The 18,317-nt window shown below is 34.3% G+C and overlaps 1 protein-coding gene across 1 annotated transcript in view; it reads right to left on the bottom strand.

Moving 5' to 3' along the window:
• Positions 1–12,965: 12,965 nt before the first annotated feature.
• Positions 12,966–18,317, bottom strand: part of ZDHHC14 (zinc finger DHHC-type containing 14) — a 44,391-nt gene continuing 39,039 nt past the window's right edge. The window contains exon 8 of the mRNA XM_015821211.1: positions 12,966–13,462. Coding sequence (XP_015676697.1) covers positions 13,067–13,462 — 396 coding nt within the window. The 3' untranslated portion in view covers positions 12,966–13,066. The remainder of the gene's footprint in view (positions 13,463–18,317) is intronic.

Raw genomic sequence — 18,317 nt, 5'->3', positions numbered from 1 at the left:
TATCGAGCACACCTTATGGGAAGGTTGCAAATGATAAACACATGACCACAAGATGCTCAACCATTGTATGTATATGCTGGTTGATCACATGATTGTGGGATTGTTGCAATGGCCAAACCATAGTACCACTCATTTAGCAACATTGTAATTAAATGCTGAACAAATAGTCATAACCTCGGTACTGTCATCTTGTATCTTTTTATTTTGAATGTGTTTAAATCTTTAGAATCATATAATGAAGGGGCTGAGAATCTGGCTGAACCTTTACAGTGTGATTTCTCTTTTTTTGAGAAATTTAGAGAATTGGTAAAATGCCAAATGAGTGGAACAAATGTCTGCATCTTCAAAAAGATAGAAAGATTCTAATCAGTTCATAATGATATTGCTCTATAAGCAACCTGAGGATAAATAGTAAATTACAAGGTTAGGATGGATTTGTCATCAGCACATCTTTTTATTTTATTTTATTAGTTTTATTCATTTATAACATAAAATGTGAAAATACAAAAGCAAATAGTAGGGGACAACAGTAGAAAAAGGGAAAACAAAAAAGGTGTGGAGAAAGGGAGGGGAAGAAACAAAAGGCATTGACTTCCAACTCTCTCTGTTGCAGTAAAATCAGACATTAAAATCAAATCTCAACTTTTTACATTTCTATAGTACTATGCACTATCCATTTCTGTATCGGCAAATCAGTCTAATCGGTAAAACCCAAAATCATAATATCATTTTTTTCTCACAAAGTCCAGAAGCGGTTTCCAAGTAGAAACAAAAGTACTTACGTTCTTTTCTTTTATCGGCACAATCAATTTGGCTATCTCTGCTAATTCCATCAGTTTTTGTAACCATTTGTCCATGTAAGAATCGAGGCATCCTTCCATTTTTGTGCATTTTTGCTGCTGTCACCATACATAAAATCAGAGTTCCAATTTTTTTTCCAGTTCTCTTTCCGTTAGACGCAGAAGGGAAATTTCTGGTTTAATCTTTATGTTCACTAAGAATTTTCTGCATTAATATATACATCTTACTCCAATATTTCTTTGCCGTATCACATGTCTACCAAAATGATAAATGCTCCAACACTGGAAGTTTTTAAGAAGAAAGTGGACAGCCATTTGTCCGAAATGGTATAGGGTTTCCTGCCTGAGCAGGAGGTTGGACTAGATGACCTCCGAGGTCCCTTCCAACTTTATCATTATTATTATTATTATTATTATTATTATTATTATTATTATATTTACATTTCCAACATTCATTTGAAATACCATTGTACATTCTAGATAACATATCTGGTGTTAAATACCAGCGATACATCATTTTGTAAAAATTTTCTTTTAGGTTATAATGTGAATTTTAAGCCTTTTATCCATATATTCTCCCATTATTCAAACATCACATTATACCCAAATTTCCTTGCCCACTGGATTATACAATATTTTTTTTACATGTTCATTTTCCAAATTCAATTTTAATGTTTTATAGACCTTGGCAATTATATGATCATCACTACCACATAGTAGGATTTCCAATTCATTTTTACCAAACTCAAAACCATGGCCTTTTTTGTCTAGTTTAAAACTTACCTTCATTTGTTGATATGTAAACTAGTGACAAGTGTGACCTTCTAATTCTAATTTTTCCCTAGACTTGAGGATGGGGGTCTCCAGAATTGAAAGATACTATTTTACCATACATCCACCAATCCGGCTTCACCACCATTTCTTTTCTTGGGGGGACACTCATAAAGGCAGTTTCATAAAAAAAACTTGTTTTATATTTATTCCAAACTCTTAATATAGCACATCTAATAAAATGAATATTAAAATCAACATTTAACTTTATTGTACCATAAATACCCATGCCATCCAAACCTTAATTCATGGCCTTCCAAATTGAGCAGCCTCTTACTCTTTTAACCAAACCAAACAGCATGCATCAAAATACAATTTCAAATCTGGAAAAAACCCAGACTCCCTTTTTCCTTGGCATCTTGCAATAACTTGTATTTGATTCCTGGTTTCTTTCCTTGCCATAGAGATATTCCTCTGCCACTGTTTAAATGGAATATCCGTTGCAAGTATTGGTATTGTCTGGAAAAGGAAGAGCATCCTTGGTAAAACATTCAATTTAATTACTGAAATTCTGCCCAGTAATGATAAATGTAGTTTGTCCCATCTTTGTAGATTCCTTTTTTATATCATTCCAAAGAGGTACATAATTATTATGAAACGGTTTTGTGTTTCTGTTTGTCAACATAACCCTCAAATATTTCACTTTTTCCTCAACCTTGAAACCAGACCTTTTACTCAATATATCACCATCCTGGGTGGACATATTCTTGACTAACATCATTGTTTTCTGTTTATTTTAAAACCTGCTAGAACCCCAAACTCATTTAATTTCCTCAACATATATTCTATCTTATTTTTTGGGTCCTGCAGGAATATAACCAAGTCGTCAGCAAATGCCCTCAATTTGTAAACTTTCTTGATATTTATACCCATTATTCTCTCAGCTTGCCTAATGTCTCTATTTAAAACTCCCAACACCAAAATAACAAGGGAGACAAGGGGCACCCTTGTCTTGTACCCTTTTGAATGTCACATGGGTCGGTTAAATCACCATTAATAACAATTTTTGCTTGCTGTGACGTATAAATAGCTTTAACTCCTTGAATAAAGCTTCTCCAAAGTCCATTTCTTAAATTGTCAAAGGTCTTCTCTGCATTTAGGAATATTAAAGCTGCCTGTTTCTCATTGTGGTATTGTAAATATTCAGTGATATTCAGAACAGTCCTCACATTATCCCTTAACTGTCTTTTTGGCAGAAAGACAGATTGGTCTGTAAAATCTTCTTTAGTCTTTCTGCCAGAATTGCGGCAAAGAGTTTCTAGTCATTGTTCAGAAGTGAAATTGGTCTATAATTCTTTCTTTGTATGATCTTGACCTTCCTTCGGTAATAACACAATATTCCTTCCATGTTTGGGGTATTCTTCCCTCCTGAAATATATCATTCATTATGTCCTTTAGTGGCTGTAGAAGTTCCTCCTTGCAGCACTTATAGTATTGACTTGTAAGGCCATCTGGTCCTGGAGCTTTACCTGGTTTCATTTTTTTAAAATACAGTAGTGGCCAAAATTGTGGAAACCTTTTGGGAAAGGTGTACAGTAGAAATGCCACCTTTGGTTACGTTTCCACCAATTTTTCTTCTAATTTCTTTATAACTGTAGCCTTGTTCACTTAATAATACTATTTTACATCGCTTTCTGGGCAACCAGTCAATTCTTTGCACCATTACTTTAATTTTATTGTTTTACAAGCTCACTAAATGGAAGAAAAAAAACCCCAACCAACTTGATAGCGATCACATAACACACTGACAAATGTCCTCCTCTCAGCTTCAATACATGACATCAATAACTGAATTCTACTGTGATCTGATTGGCTCATTGCCAAAACAAGATGACACATGATTGGCTCTCTAAACACTCATGCTCATTGGCTACAATCAGATGAAGGAAAGCTACCTGATATCAACCTAAGTAAGTTTGCTTCCTTTTTCTGGTTATTTGGCTATAACTTTTCATAGAATACAGTACAGATAATTGAACAAACTTTGTTGCATTACATTCTTGATTAAATTATCTTTTCATTGATATATAATTTTATGGTACTACTCCCCAAAAAAGTGGTGTTATTAGCCATCAAACCTCAAAAATACACTTTTCCCAAAAGGTTTCCACAATTTTAGCCACTACTGTAGCTTCTGATATTTCGAAGTTATTGGGTCATTCATAAATTGCCTCTGGGATTGTGATAACATAGGTATCCTAAGTGGACTGGTGGCGGTCCACAACCAGGGGTTAGGGACCCCTGCTCTAGCAGAACCATTTTTATATCTCCATGAGTCTATTAATACTAAGTTATCCATTACATCTGAGAAAATCTTCGGTAATTTACCCTGGGAAAGTTTAATCCCCTTAGATGATGATCTATCTAAAGCTGGTAAAGTCACTCCATTCCAATCCCCCAACATGAACCAATTTGCATATGAAAATGCTATTAACTAGTCCATACGATATTTGAAAAATTTACATTTATCATCATTTGGCTTATATAGGCCTACTACTATTGATTTTATTCCATTGAGCTCAATTTCCACTACTACAAATCTACCATAGTCATCTACTAAAAGTAGCTTAGGTTTAAATTGGGGTTTTATATATAGAACTCTATTAGTCTTCTTTAAGCCAGCAGATATAAATTCTTCCCCTAGTCGTTTATTTATTAAATATTTCTTATCCTGTTTCTTAATATGTATTTCTTGAAGGCAAATTATATCAACATTAAGTTTCCTCAAATAATGAAATATTTTTTTATGTTTGGATGGGGCATTCGCCCCATTATTCCAGGTGATAGCTTTAATTTCCATCTTTGCACAAAGTAGCAGATTCCTGTACCACTATCTCAATACTACCCCCTTGACATTGTTCTGCCGCAGATTTCTTGTCTCCATCCAGTTCCTCAGCTGACTCTAAAATTAGTTTATGTCTAATCAGAAAATCCTTGGTTTTTTTCTATAGAGTTCAATCTAAATCTTTGCTCCTGATAAGTAAATATCACTTCAAGTTTATCCCAACGAAAGAGGATCTTTCCAGTGGTGGGATTCAAATATATGAACTGTGAGGATGCCACTTCCGGAAGTCCATTCGGATGGAATGTCAAAAACACCACCACCAACAAAAAACAACCCAAAACCCAGAGCCTAATAGTAAGAACAGTTGAACAGTGGAATGAGGCTAGGCAACCATTGGTCTGAGATGCTTTAATCTGGATTCCTGCACTAAGTTATGGGTTAGATTCAAAGTCATAGATGACTTCTTCCAACTCTGATTCCATCTCTGTTGAATATAATTAATACAGGTAAGAGTTACATTATTTATTTGGTAGCTTATATATCCTGAGCAAATCTTGCCAAACTTAAGTAGTGACTTGTGCCAGTACCTGAATTTTGTTCACCTTCTCTAATAATTCATTATCAATTATACTGTCCATTGACTAATGCAAATCAATTGAGAGCAGATGTTTAGACTAGAGACTATTTCAAATTTAAACATAATCAGAACCTGGCTTGAAGGCTAGACAGCAGCCTTCATACAACTCAGAGAAGGCTTGCCTATGCTCTACACTTCCCTGTGAAAATATGAGGAAGCAACTCACTTTCTGTTCCATTTCATAGCAAGCATTTTCATATGCTATTTCATGTCAGCCCACACTTCTGCAATTAGGCTCACAATTATAAAACAAGCTTTTGCAACTCTAATCACCCAGCTGTAGCCTTCTATATCTTGTACCTTACAGTACTGATTTAGAATTAATATTTCTCAAACTTCCTTTTACTTGCCTGATTCTCTTGGTTTTGCAGCTGCCACAATAACAATGTATCTCTATTTTGACTTGGCATTTGTATCATTATACAGGTCCAATTCTTTGGTTTCAATAATACTGTACACTTGGGCTTTTTGTGCCTAGCAAACAAAAATTACGCTCAAATATCCCCTTGACTTTTGTTTGCTGGAAGGTATCGTCCCATTTTTAAAACAGAAACATCAAATTTCATTTCTTTTAAGTAGAGGGTCCTTGGAAATTAAGGTTCTTCATGTTTCATTAGAGGCTACTAGTTCAATGCTTTCTTTAGTCGGGAAATGTATATAGGATACTAGGCAAATAATCATGTCTCTGAAAGTAGCACTCAGCTAAAATGTCATACCATTATATAACTACTGTATTAGATATGTAATAACCTTTTGAAGGCTTTAGTGTTTGTCTTTGGCTAGCTGTGTGGACATGTGTAGCACAGATAATCTTTTCAACAGGACCACTAGCAAAGCAAAAGTGGCTATGAAAATTAATACATGAACCGAAAATTCGTAACACCTGTCACACAGTTATGTGAGTCTTCTAGAGGACACGTGCTCTAAAATCTTGTTGAATGTATATATTTTGTGTGAATGCTCTTTGCAAAGTCCTTCCTTCAAATATGTTACCATTATTAAAATATACAAAATGAATATTGGTTTTTAAAATAATAAATTTGACTCTAAATATGTGCCTAGGTGTGGACCCACTGGTTTTTTCACAGAGCAACAGTCCTGTAAGATGGATATCTAGAACTTGACATGGTAGGCTCAAAATTAAGAGAATGTACAGTAGATGTATCATTTATGTGCTGCAAAAATCTGGATAACCACTGGATGACAGAGAAAGATTTTTCCTAATCTGTTGCCATCTAGTGTTCATCTAGTGATCCAGATACGCTAACTCTATTATATAGCTGATAAGTCATGTTGGGAAAAGCAACAGAAAATTACTGTTTCTGCTGGGTTCTTGGTACACTTGAGTTTGATTGCTTCTTGTAGAATTTCATTATCAGGTTAGGTTACAGTGTGTGTGGGGGGAGAATTTCTTGAGTGTTTATATATAGTGGCTTACCATGATATTGCTTTCTTATTTTTGTCTAATGGTTTTGGTTTGAGTGACCTTCTTTTATAGTCAATCAATTTTAAGGACAAAGAATCCTTTATGAAAAATCAGCCACTGGCTTGAAACATTAAAACACATAATGAACACACTCATTAGTTGTTGTTTTTAACATAGACACTGGATAATATGGATAATTTTCTCAATCAATACATGGGTATTTTTCAACTTTACAGTCTAAATTATAGCTCTAATTTCTTTATGATTTCTCAACCAAGCACAAAGTCAGCAGGTGCCTAAAGAAAAGAGTGCTAATTTGAGTACAATAATTGACACATTGAAGGTTAGCAAGCTCTGCCTTCATTGGTGTTATCCTTTGTGTACTGTTTTGAAATTTTATTTTATAAAAGCCCCAGCAATAAATTAAGTTTAAAATTCTTTGCCTATCTATCTGAATGTATATGGCTGATTATCTTAATAAATTAATTCTGGGTGGCCTACAAAGCATTAACAACCCAGAAACATAGATATTAAAACAACAGAAACAACAATAAAAATGCAAGATAATTAAAAATTATTTTGTACAATATTCGTAAGTGAGATCTGAAACTGACTATTGCTTCCTGTTCTTTATAGAAACAAGTAGTAGTTATGTTTAAGCTGTGATACTGATAAATTCAATTTAGATAAATTCAAATAAAATGGCAAGATTTATTTCCGATAACATCAGGCAGGCCAATATTTAGATAGAAGCCATAATAGAACCAGAATCAAGCCCCAATTGCTTCAAAATATCTGAACAAGAGACATTAGATATTTCAGAAGGGATCTTATTACATCTCTTCAGGCAAGTATGAATGAATGTCATTCTTCAACCAGCATGCCACTCTCTATGGTTCCAATAGATATTTTTTTATCAGACATTTTCTCTATTCTGTGGAAGAAAGCAGAAGCCTTGCCAATTTCCTGATGCTTGTTCCTACTGCCTTCTTCATAACTCTCTTTGGAAGGTTACCAGCAGTAGTAATAATTATTATTTATTAAACTTGCAACTCAATGACTCTGGGAGGGACACAACAGACAAATTACAATAACAGCAATAAAACATTAAAAATAAAAATAAAAGACAGCAAGTGCAATAGACCAGATGGACTGAAACAAGCGGTTTCATTCTCCCTCACTAAAGGTCTGGGTAAAGAACCAAGTCTTCACGGTTTCTCTAATAATAACAGAATGGGGGCCATCCGGATCTTGGGGGAACCTCATATGAACTGAGCAAAACTCTTGTCAAAATAAGACTGTCAAAAGACTCTACAGATGCTTTAAGTAAAGCTTTAACCTGGTCACATTAATTTAAATCTACCTTGACTCAATCTGAAAGGATCTGCTTCCTTTGGAAGGAAACAGTAGAGCTGGAAAAGGTGCAGGAAAAGACAATTTACAGCTAATTGAGGTAAGTAAGTTAGAAGAGTTCCTATTCAAGGGAAATTGTAACAAGGATCAGCAATCTTATCAAGTGGCACATTGTTATTTGATTTCATGGATGCTAAACAAATAATACATAAACATACATACATTATACTATTCTCTTTCAGAATAAACAATATTATACAAGGCACATACATGGACTAAGATGTGATAACCAAAAGAAACTTGACACAAAAATAAAGCTAAAACTAGTTTATAGCACTGTAACTTGCTGTACCCTCTCCTTACCTTTTGTTTTTTGCAAACTATATTCTTATTTCCAGTAAATTAATCAGTGCTTCATTGTGCCTTTGTTAATTTAAACTTTTCACCTCTCATTAGTGCTGTCCAACTTCATTTTTCTCCATCTTCCTCTCAACCTATTCATGTATCCAATCTACATTTAGCAGCTAAATTACACATGCATTTATGTCCCATCACACCTCTAACAGCACAATATAATTAATTATTCATTTATCCGTAAGTATACTCAAATAACAAGCATGCTTGTTTTATATTTGCTCAGCTGAACTTTTAGCTAAGCATTCAATTCTCATGCATGCTGAACTTCCATCATACTCTTACTGCATTCTGCAACCTTCAACTCCTTATTGTGTAAAACATCCCATAATTCAAGTCTATTAACATTATTACTTTCTTTAAAATATAATAAATATTATATTTCATTTTATTAAACATTTTAAAAGGAAAAAACTCTCAACATCCAAAAAGAAGAAAATACCTAGACAGATCCCCAAATATCATAACATTGAGTAAATTGAACACTAGATGATTTTGGACCACTTCCATGTTGGTCATCTACACTAAGTGAGGTGCTTCAGCACCCCATTTCGATGTTCGGATTTGAATGTTTTACTCTTTGTTTTGATAGTGATTAAGAGACAAAAAGTTTTTCAGAGATTAATGCAGGCAGTCAAACTCGTGATGTCACATGATGTTGCGTGATGTATCGGGACTTTTTCCCCATTGCCAGCAATGGGGTGGGCACGGTTTCGGCATGATGCATCTAGCCCGCTGGCTGGCAGTTTGACATGCCTGGCTTAATGCATCCATTTCATTCCTTTAAATTATCACAAAAGCCATAATGTTGTTAAGTCTATTGCAGAACAGAAGAAAGAAATGACGCTCCACCATCCTAGCCCAATCTACTTAATCAGGTTTATTTATATTTCACTTTTCTAAACCTTCTCCCTCAAAGAATGGACTTCAGGTGGCGTTGCTTTTTGAGGGGTGAAACCTTGAATTCCTGTAGGAAAGGGGGTAAAAATCTAACAAATAAATAATGAAGAACTTGCTTTTGAGAATTTTTACAAGAATCATTTGTTTTGTTAATTAGTAAACAGTAATTGTAAAACATTACCATGAAGAGAAATTCAATTTTTGTCTAAAATCTAGACTTTTCCAATAGGCACAGGGCCTACCATAAGTATCACCATCAGCCAGGGTTTTAGCTTCAACATTTTAAAGAACTGGTGAAGAGCTCCATGATCAATTATCTTTCAAAGATAGAATTAACAGATGGAATTAGCTAAATTATTGGCAGATTAAATGAATTCTATTTACAACTGATGAAATGAGAAAGTCGTGCTTGTGGAAAAGTTGACTATTGGTCTCCTATAATCTTGAAAAAAAAAATAGTATTAGGATTAAATCTTAGAGAATGATCATATACATCAGGGGTCTTCAAACTTGGCCCTTTTATGACTTGTGGACTTCAACTCCCAGAATTCCTCAGCCAGGCACACTGGCTGAAGAATTCTGGGAGTTGAAGTCCACAAGTCATAAAAGGGCCAAGTTTGAAGACCCCTGATATACATTAACAGAACAGCTTTAATTAAAAGACAGACTCCTTCTAGCATTCTCCAGCAGATGTCATCATGAGGCAGCAGTATGTGATGGTAAAATGTCATGGTAAAATAAAACAAGTACTGCAGTTTTTTAGGCACGTCAAAACAAATCATAAGACAGAAGGCAATGCTTAAAAAGGCTGTATTTTTATTCTTCAACATAAAGTCATAAACAGTATAAACAGCAAAAAATACTAAACATCAATGCAAACAAAAATAATTTGTTCTAAAATAGGTATTCACAGTACTTTTCCATACATAAGCTTCCCTCAAACATCAGGTAAGCCAAGGAAGATATCCCAGTGTTGCAGTGCAGCACTTGAAAGCTTTAAATGAGAGGTGCACTTAGAACAATGACAGGATAACCTTTTACTCCTGCCAGAAACCAAATAAACCCAAATGGATCTGTACCAAGTGTGACACTGCAATTTCCCAATGGCAAGGATATTCAGAAAATGCTAGTAAAATAAAATGAGCATTTCTATGGAAATGTGAGCCAATGAATTTTTAAATACTTCTATTCATTTGTGTGAGCTTCACAGCTGGGAAGCAATAATGGCAGGGTAAAATATTTAACATTGTTGATTTTTTACACTGCAGGGAATGGATGCTCTATCTTCTGTGTATCAGTTGAATTAGTAAAATACTAAGCTTGTTAAACTGATACACTGCTCTAACCAACATCTATGTTTCTTAAAAATAAATTACATCAAGTTATTTACCTAGGCAATAACTAGGTAATTTTATTTTTAAAAAATGGATTTTAAAGAATGTCTAAAATTCTATTTTAATATAATGAGGCAAAAGTCATGCCTTTTTTTTTCTTCTATCTTGATTATCCTTACTAAAGATATAGCCAAATCATATTGCTTGGGATAAAAATAACGATAACCCAAGCTGTATTTAGAAATTCTCATGATGTATCATCCCATACTTTTTATCATGAACTCACCAAGCCAGTTTGGGGATTGTGAACTTTGAGGTGTTTGTTGTATGGAAATGTAAACAATTACATGGGCTTTCTGAGGAAGTTGGCTTCCTTTGTGTTAACTCACTAAATCTTCCCAAATCAGCCACTCCCTGTTATTATATGGAATTAAACAGCTATTTGCTGCTGGTAACACCTGTCCATGCAATAATCAACTTTACTATGCGAAGAGAATACAACTCACCTAGTTTTTTGTTTTTTCTTTGGAATGTGCATGCGCTAAAGTAACACATGCAGGATTTTAAATAAATCCTGTGAGGTCAGGCAGAAAAACAGACAGTATCTCTTTACATGAAAGCTGTAAACATTTATGGTTCAGTCAGATAACTGCACACCATGAATAGCTTTCTGTAAAATGGGAAAAAGACATCTCTGGTTATTAAGATTATTTTCTATACATGCAAACAAAAGGAAAAACTTATCGCTACTCAGAAAAAAATTACAAAATTGTACACAGTGTAAAGGTTTTTTCTTCCCCGTTAAGTCATCTGGCATTTCTGTAATAATAAAGATGGCCTTATTCCAATTAAAACATTGTGCTTTTTTTTTTCCTTCTAAAGGTATATTGTCAGTGTCTTTGAGATGCAATGTATTCGTTTCTTCACAATCTGTTTTTTCAGTGTACCTGCCTGCAGTTATGTTTAAGGATGTATGTGTATACACAAACACACACACAGCCACAAAAATAACTGCATTAAATTTTGTCCTGAGAAAAGGGTATTGCAGGTCCTAGCATCTTAAAACTAAGACAAAATGCAATGGCTTGCAACATTTAAGTTCTTATTATGTTTGTTATCCCTGAGGGAATGTCTTTTCTTTAAGCCATAAGAAATTTCTTAGAATCAAGCATCAATCACAAATTTAAATTGAAACATACCGTAGTTATTAATAATGATGGCTGAATGAAAGTTAATGATTACAAACTGTTGAGGGAATTCCCAGTGACCCTTGTTGTCTATCAACAAAGTTAAGAACGTGAATATCTTTACCTTTCAAGCTTTCAAGTGAAAGACTTCTCCAATAATCTTAACTATGAGCCCCAAACAAACTTAAAGAAATCCCTCAAGGAGCAGTGATGGCTCCCCAAATCATTAAGAAGGAACCCCCCCCCCTTTCACCAGTTATTTTTCTTGCCCAGTACCTTCTCGTCACCTCCATGCTGCTCTAGATGGTCCCTTTGTGAACACGTTTTAAATAATTTAAGAAGCAATCTTTGTATGAAAGTCTCTGCTGAATCAAAATCCTTTTGAAAATGGAAGATTTTGCAATCCAACATCAAGTAATTTTTAACAAGCAGATCAATTATAGGCATATAGCATCATTAAGTACGTTATATATAAAACTGTATACAAAACAAAACTCAAAACTATCCATAATTGGGTCTTGGAAGTTCCTTTGGCTGCTTAATGATATAATCTTAGAAAAAAAGTAATTTGTTGTATTGTAATATGCTGGTTTGCATTAGCTTTTTATGAAGAGATATGTATACATATTCAAAGATACAGAGAATGCCATCTTACTGAATATCTGCATCTTGTGTGATCACAGGTGGGGATGGGTGGAGAGAAATCTATGTTATGGCACAAAACAATATGTTATTTCACACTAAAAAATAAATGATATACAAAAATAAGGTAATCCTCCATAACTGAGCACCGCCAGTTCATTTATTTATTGATTGAAAAAAGTTAATATTGTTTGTTGTACTGTCTTTTACAATGAACAGCACTTTGGTACTCACAAATAGTAAAGCAGCAGCACTGTCTTTCAAATACCCACACTACTGTTAACACCCACTGTAATGTGTGGCATGCAAATCCACAATTGTAACCCTTATTGATTTTGCATTCATCCAATGTTAATTTTGTTTCAATTATGAGTAGCACTGTAATGTCTGGCTACAAAGGAGATATTACAACAAGGAACTTCATAAAACATGGAATATGACACTTATATCATTCGTATTTTAAGAACTATAATAACCAACTTTGTAGTACCAGGATTCCAAACTGCTGGACATTATAAATCACCAAACAAATTTCAACTAAATTGGTTATTTGACAATGTAACCATCAAACCCAAGCCACCAATAAATTTGCTGTAAAACAAATGTAATTGTTACTTCACGGCACAAAAATAATTTGTCCTTTCAACAGGCTTCTTTACATAATAATTTTCAGTGACATGTATATGTCAGAGTCCAAAGGCTAATTGCTCTTGGAGTTAAATAAGAACTCTTTAATTGCAGTCATGTTCTATATCGTTTAGACTGAGCTGAGTTTAACAAGGCCACGCACTGAGTCTTCATGCAGTGAATCCTGGCTAACCAGGCTGAGGCTGTGCATGGTACGGCTGTGTGTCAGGGCGTATCCAAGAGGCAACATCCCGGGTGGAGCTTCTTCAGGAGTAAGAAATGGATGACTTTCAGGGTCCTCTTTTAATGGTATCATTTCTGACAAGCTTGTTTCTGATGTGAGATTTGGGATGGAAGAAGGTGGCGTTGGTTGTCCTAGTGTCATCATAGCACAGGGAGCACCAAGAGTATTTTTTCCTGGTAAAGGCAGCTCTTCACTACTTAGGCTGGGCTCACTCTGGAGGAGTGGGGTGGCAGCAGCCTGCAAAACGAATTTAGTGCTCTGAATGCACTGATCTTGATCACACTGAAGAATGGAAGGGTACCAAATAATATATAAGGTATGAGAGATACAGAGATGGAAGGGTATGGACAAAAGAGGAATGGGACATAAAGAGAAAGAAAAGAGTGATTAATTACACTTCCTTGTTAAACTGACCAAGACAGCATGCACAAGATATTGATGAATTCCAGCGAAGTGAAAGTATATAGTATGAAAAGCATTTGCTAGATAAAATAATTTGTAAAACATGCTAACTTTCCCCCTATGGTACATTGTTTACATATCTCTGTGTAGATCTTGTAGTTTGGCTCTGCATCCTTGTTGAAGGCTATAGACTCTGCAACTCTGCAACTTCATTTGGGTAAAAAGCACATTATAGAATCAGAGGTGAAAAGAATCATTTAAGCCACAAAGATATGTACAATCTCCTGCACAGGGCAGGAACTCAAATGAATAAATCCCATATAGATGCCTGTCTAGAATTTGTTTAACATATTCACTGACGGGGAGACCACCACCTTCCTGGATAACTGGTTCTTCCGCTGAACTGCTCTTATGTTTTTTTCTAATGTTCACTTGGTATCTGCCTTCCTGTCACTTAATCCACTTTTTCATGTCCTGTCCTATGGAAGAAGAAAAAACAGATCTTGATCGTTTTCTATGTAACATCATCTCAGGTGTTTTAAAAATGCTATCATACACGCCAGACTCATCTTTTTTTTCCAGCTAAACATATCTAATCCTTTCAATCTCTTTTTCATAAGGCTGTTCTTATTCTCCTGATCACTGTCTTTCTTCAAACTTTGAATATTGAATCCTCCTTAAAGTATATTGTCCAGTACTAGACATAGACCTTAAGATAGGAACTGACCAAAATATAATAAAATGGAACAATTATTTTCCATAACTTGTCAATCAGACTTGTATTGATACAATCTAAACCCTTCATTTATCTGTTTACAGTTAACATCATTATTGCAGACACTATTTAGATAAAATTTATTAAAATTATATGCCACCCAACTTAATGACTCTTGAGTGATGTACAACAATCAAAGAAATTACTATAAAATCAATAAATATAAAAGGTTAAGATTAAAGACGGCGAGTATGACAAAGAGCCAGATCTTCACAGCTCTTCTAATCAACTACTATTCCAAGATCATTTTCACAAGTATTGTTAATAAACATTAATTAGAATTAATCTTCTAGCACCTTTTCAGAACTAATAATTTTATTAAAAGGCATAAATTTTCATGAGCTGCAGATACTTTTATCAAATGTAGCTTACAAAAGCTTTTTTCTTTTAATAAAATCTGTTTAAAAATGCTATTCCTTCTGATTTTTGGCTACCCTTCTATAGTACAATGTCTAGGTATCCCTCATTGTATATCCACATTGTTGGGGGCAATATGCTGATTCTGTAAAGCACTATGAAGTGGTGTATAAGTCTAAGTGCTATTGCTATAACTGCATTTGATTTTTGTTTTGTAAGTGAAGAAAACTGAACTTGTCTCTGTTGAATGTAAGATTAATTTCAGCTGAACAGGCATACATTTTAAATACACATAGTATGAACAACAGCCATAACATAATTTATATGATTTCTGTGTAACACAATATCAGAATGCAGACTATTATGCTTATTGAATAAGCCATAGTTAAGCAATCTTAACATATTTCATGAGCCAGGGCACTGGGCTGTATCTAACATTTATACAAGAAGTCAGAAATTGTAAAAACTTTCTTCTCCTCCCTATAAAACATTTCAGAGAACTGCAATTTCCTGAAATATACAGCACATTCTATTTAGGTGCAGAACATTCTTGCATAAGTGAAACCATTCTTCTGTTTGAATTTATAAATTTACAATAACTATACTGAATGCCCCCTTCTAATGTAGATAGAGATTACATTGATATTCAGTGTATGCATGGGTTGGTTACTCAGAACAATATATGAGATTATTGGAAGCATTTTATAATGCACGTCAATATGAGACAAATTCATCACAATATAATATAATAATAGCCATATAGACTGATGTCAGTTCCACTCTTTAATGTCCTTAAAATTATTTTAAAAAATATACGTTGTATATTATTGATACAGGATCTATGTTATAAAAATCATTCTATTTTGTCATTTCGCTAAGCTTTTGGCATTAAAAATGTTTACTTTCATACGGTGTTTAATTTTGCATGCAGTTTACTGGACTTAAGCCTCAAACCAGGAAAACACTTAAACTTTATGTAATTCATAAATCATCCTGAAAACATTTAGGCTCCTATAGCTACTTTAATAAAATGCTAGAAATAAAATCTAATTAGACAGAGAATCATCCTGTCCCTTAGTGATGGTTCATATACTTTTTAAAATACATTTAAATTCTGTCAAAATCTTTCCAAAGTGTTAAATATTAGAACTAATGCTCTATTAGTAGATTAATAGACAAATAGTCCATACAATGCAAATGAAATGCCAACTACTTTCAAACAAATTTATCCTATATGAAATGTTTTTTTATTTAAAACATGGATAATTTATTAGCTACTTTATTTGTAATTTAACCATTTTAACATTAAAGTTAAATATTAAATATATGTTAGCTGCTTCAGATCCATTGCTTTTTTATAATACTGATACAAATCAGAAACATAGAAATATTTTAAAGTTATGGTTTTATTTCTTTTTAAAATAACAGCAATAAAATAGACTTTTTGAACTCTTACAACACAAAAACATATCTACTAATTGGAATAAAAATCCAAGGAACATCTCTGCAACATCAAAGATAATTCCTTCCATTATACTTTCTGGCTAGGCCTGAGATAAAAAGATAATTTTATTCTACCATATCTAATAGTTTTCAAAAATAAATTGCAACTAAGCATTAAAAATCAATACATTTATTTTTCCATGTTGTCTATCTTGCTCAATGATTTATACCACTGGAATTCTACATCAACGAATATAATTTAATTGAAAGGGACTTGGAAGAAATATGAAAAATATTATGAAAGAGATTACTTTGAAAAAGGGAAATAAGTAAAATGGAACAAGTATACAAAAAAGAACAGCATTTTGTAGCAAATATTTCATGGATTCCTATAATGTTGCATGAAAGCTACCCCCGTCTCATGCTGTTACAGAAGCCCTTTTTGTAATACAGAAAAAATGCATAGAAAAATATGCAAAGGGGTTATAAAAAACTGAGGCAAATGGGCCTCATAAAACATATGTATTCTCTATGATAATTAGGTTCACTGAGATAGTAGCAGTTAAGATGGCATTGTGGACTATTCTTGTTGATGCAAATATAATACATGTTTTCTATTAATCAGATTTAAAAGATTAGGAGCCTGTCAAATTCAATAAACCTGTTTTGATAGCTATTATTTTAAACCTGTAAATTCTGCCCGTCCAGTTTATACACAGCTTTGGTACAGTAACAAGAGATGTAATCGATGGACAACTGCAATAGATACTTTCTGGTGTATCACAGCATTTAGGTATGTGTATGTGTAATGTTTTGTCAGTTAAAAGGGAAGCTTCTTGCAGTGGCAGGTTCCCCCCCCTAATATTTTACATTTTTTTAGTCTTCAAGTATTTTGCCATTTACTGTGTTTCCCTGAAAATAAGACCCAGTCTTTTTTTTTTGCCTCCAAAAGAGGTACTAGATCTTATTTTCAGAGAATGTCTTTTCCACTGTCTCACCTCGTGGTGGTGGCACCGACTGCCCTGCCCAGCCAGCCCACTTCTTCTGCAGCTGCTTGCCGCTGCTTGTGCGTGTCACCCCCGGCCTCTGTTTTGCTGTCAGAGGCCTTCAGGAAAGGAGGCACCATGCACGTCAATACAGAGCTCCATTCTGGGCTGCAGAGGCATTTCCTGAAGGCCTCTGATGGAAAAATGGAGGCTGTGGGTGATACGTGCGAGCGGTGGTGAGCGGCCTCAGAAGTGGACTGGCGAGGTGAGGCAGTTGTCAGGGCATGGGAGGCCTGGCTGCAATGGTAAGTGGGTGCCGGGCACGTGGGGCAGCTCCACCTAGCTTGATTTTTAGGTGTGTGCCTCGCTCCAAAACTAGGGCTTATTTTGGGGGTAGGGTTTATATTAAGCCCACCCCCAAAAATCAAGCTAGGGCTTATTTTTGGGGTAGCTCTTATTTTCGGGAAAACACGGTATATTTTAATGTTTTTAAATATTTTCTTTTTTTGGAGTATCTACAGAATGATGTCACAGGAATCATAGTATAAGGATTTGGACTGAATCTGTATTCAGCTTTAATCGAAGAACTATCCCAAATTTGAAACAGAAAACGATGAAAGAGCTCTGTAAGATTAAAGTACTTAAGAAGAATACAAGCATCACAGGACAGATAAATGAGATAATGACATTTCTAGGACTACATAGTGTTAAAATAATCCCAGTTCCAGGAATTTTTAAAGAAAATACATATAAATGGAGCAGTAACAAATATTTCTAAAATATCTGAAATGTTTTCTTGAACATAATAAAAAAGAGGTGAAGAGATGGCACAATCCACAATGCTGAATCAAGAATAATCTTCATATTACTGTAGAACAACCGACTCTGGATTGCAGCCTCAAATACTAATGAAAAAATGTTTAGGAAACATGAGTTTTGGTGAGTGAGTGGATTCTCATGGCATATTTTATGGCACAAAAGAACTAGTTAAAGAAATGATGGAGTACTAGCAGTGTACTAGGATAGGGATAAAAGCAAAATATACTACCAACCTTCAAAAAGGAAAAGGTGATCCTGTCAATTACCACCTGGTTAATCTAACTTCAGTCCCCTATTAAAATAATGGAAATATTGAGAGAAAAAAACCATAAAAACCCAAATATTTTTAAACATT

The sequence above is a fragment of the Protobothrops mucrosquamatus genome, unplaced genomic scaffold (genome assembly GCF_001527695.2).
Source record: "Protobothrops mucrosquamatus isolate PMUCROS unplaced genomic scaffold, P.Mucros_1.0 scaffold1274, whole genome shotgun sequence".
NCBI classification, from domain to species: domain Eukaryota; kingdom Metazoa; phylum Chordata; class Lepidosauria; order Squamata; family Viperidae; genus Protobothrops; species Protobothrops mucrosquamatus.
The sequence above is the reverse complement of the archived record's forward strand: the minus strand, read 5'-3'. Positions and strand labels throughout refer to the sequence as shown.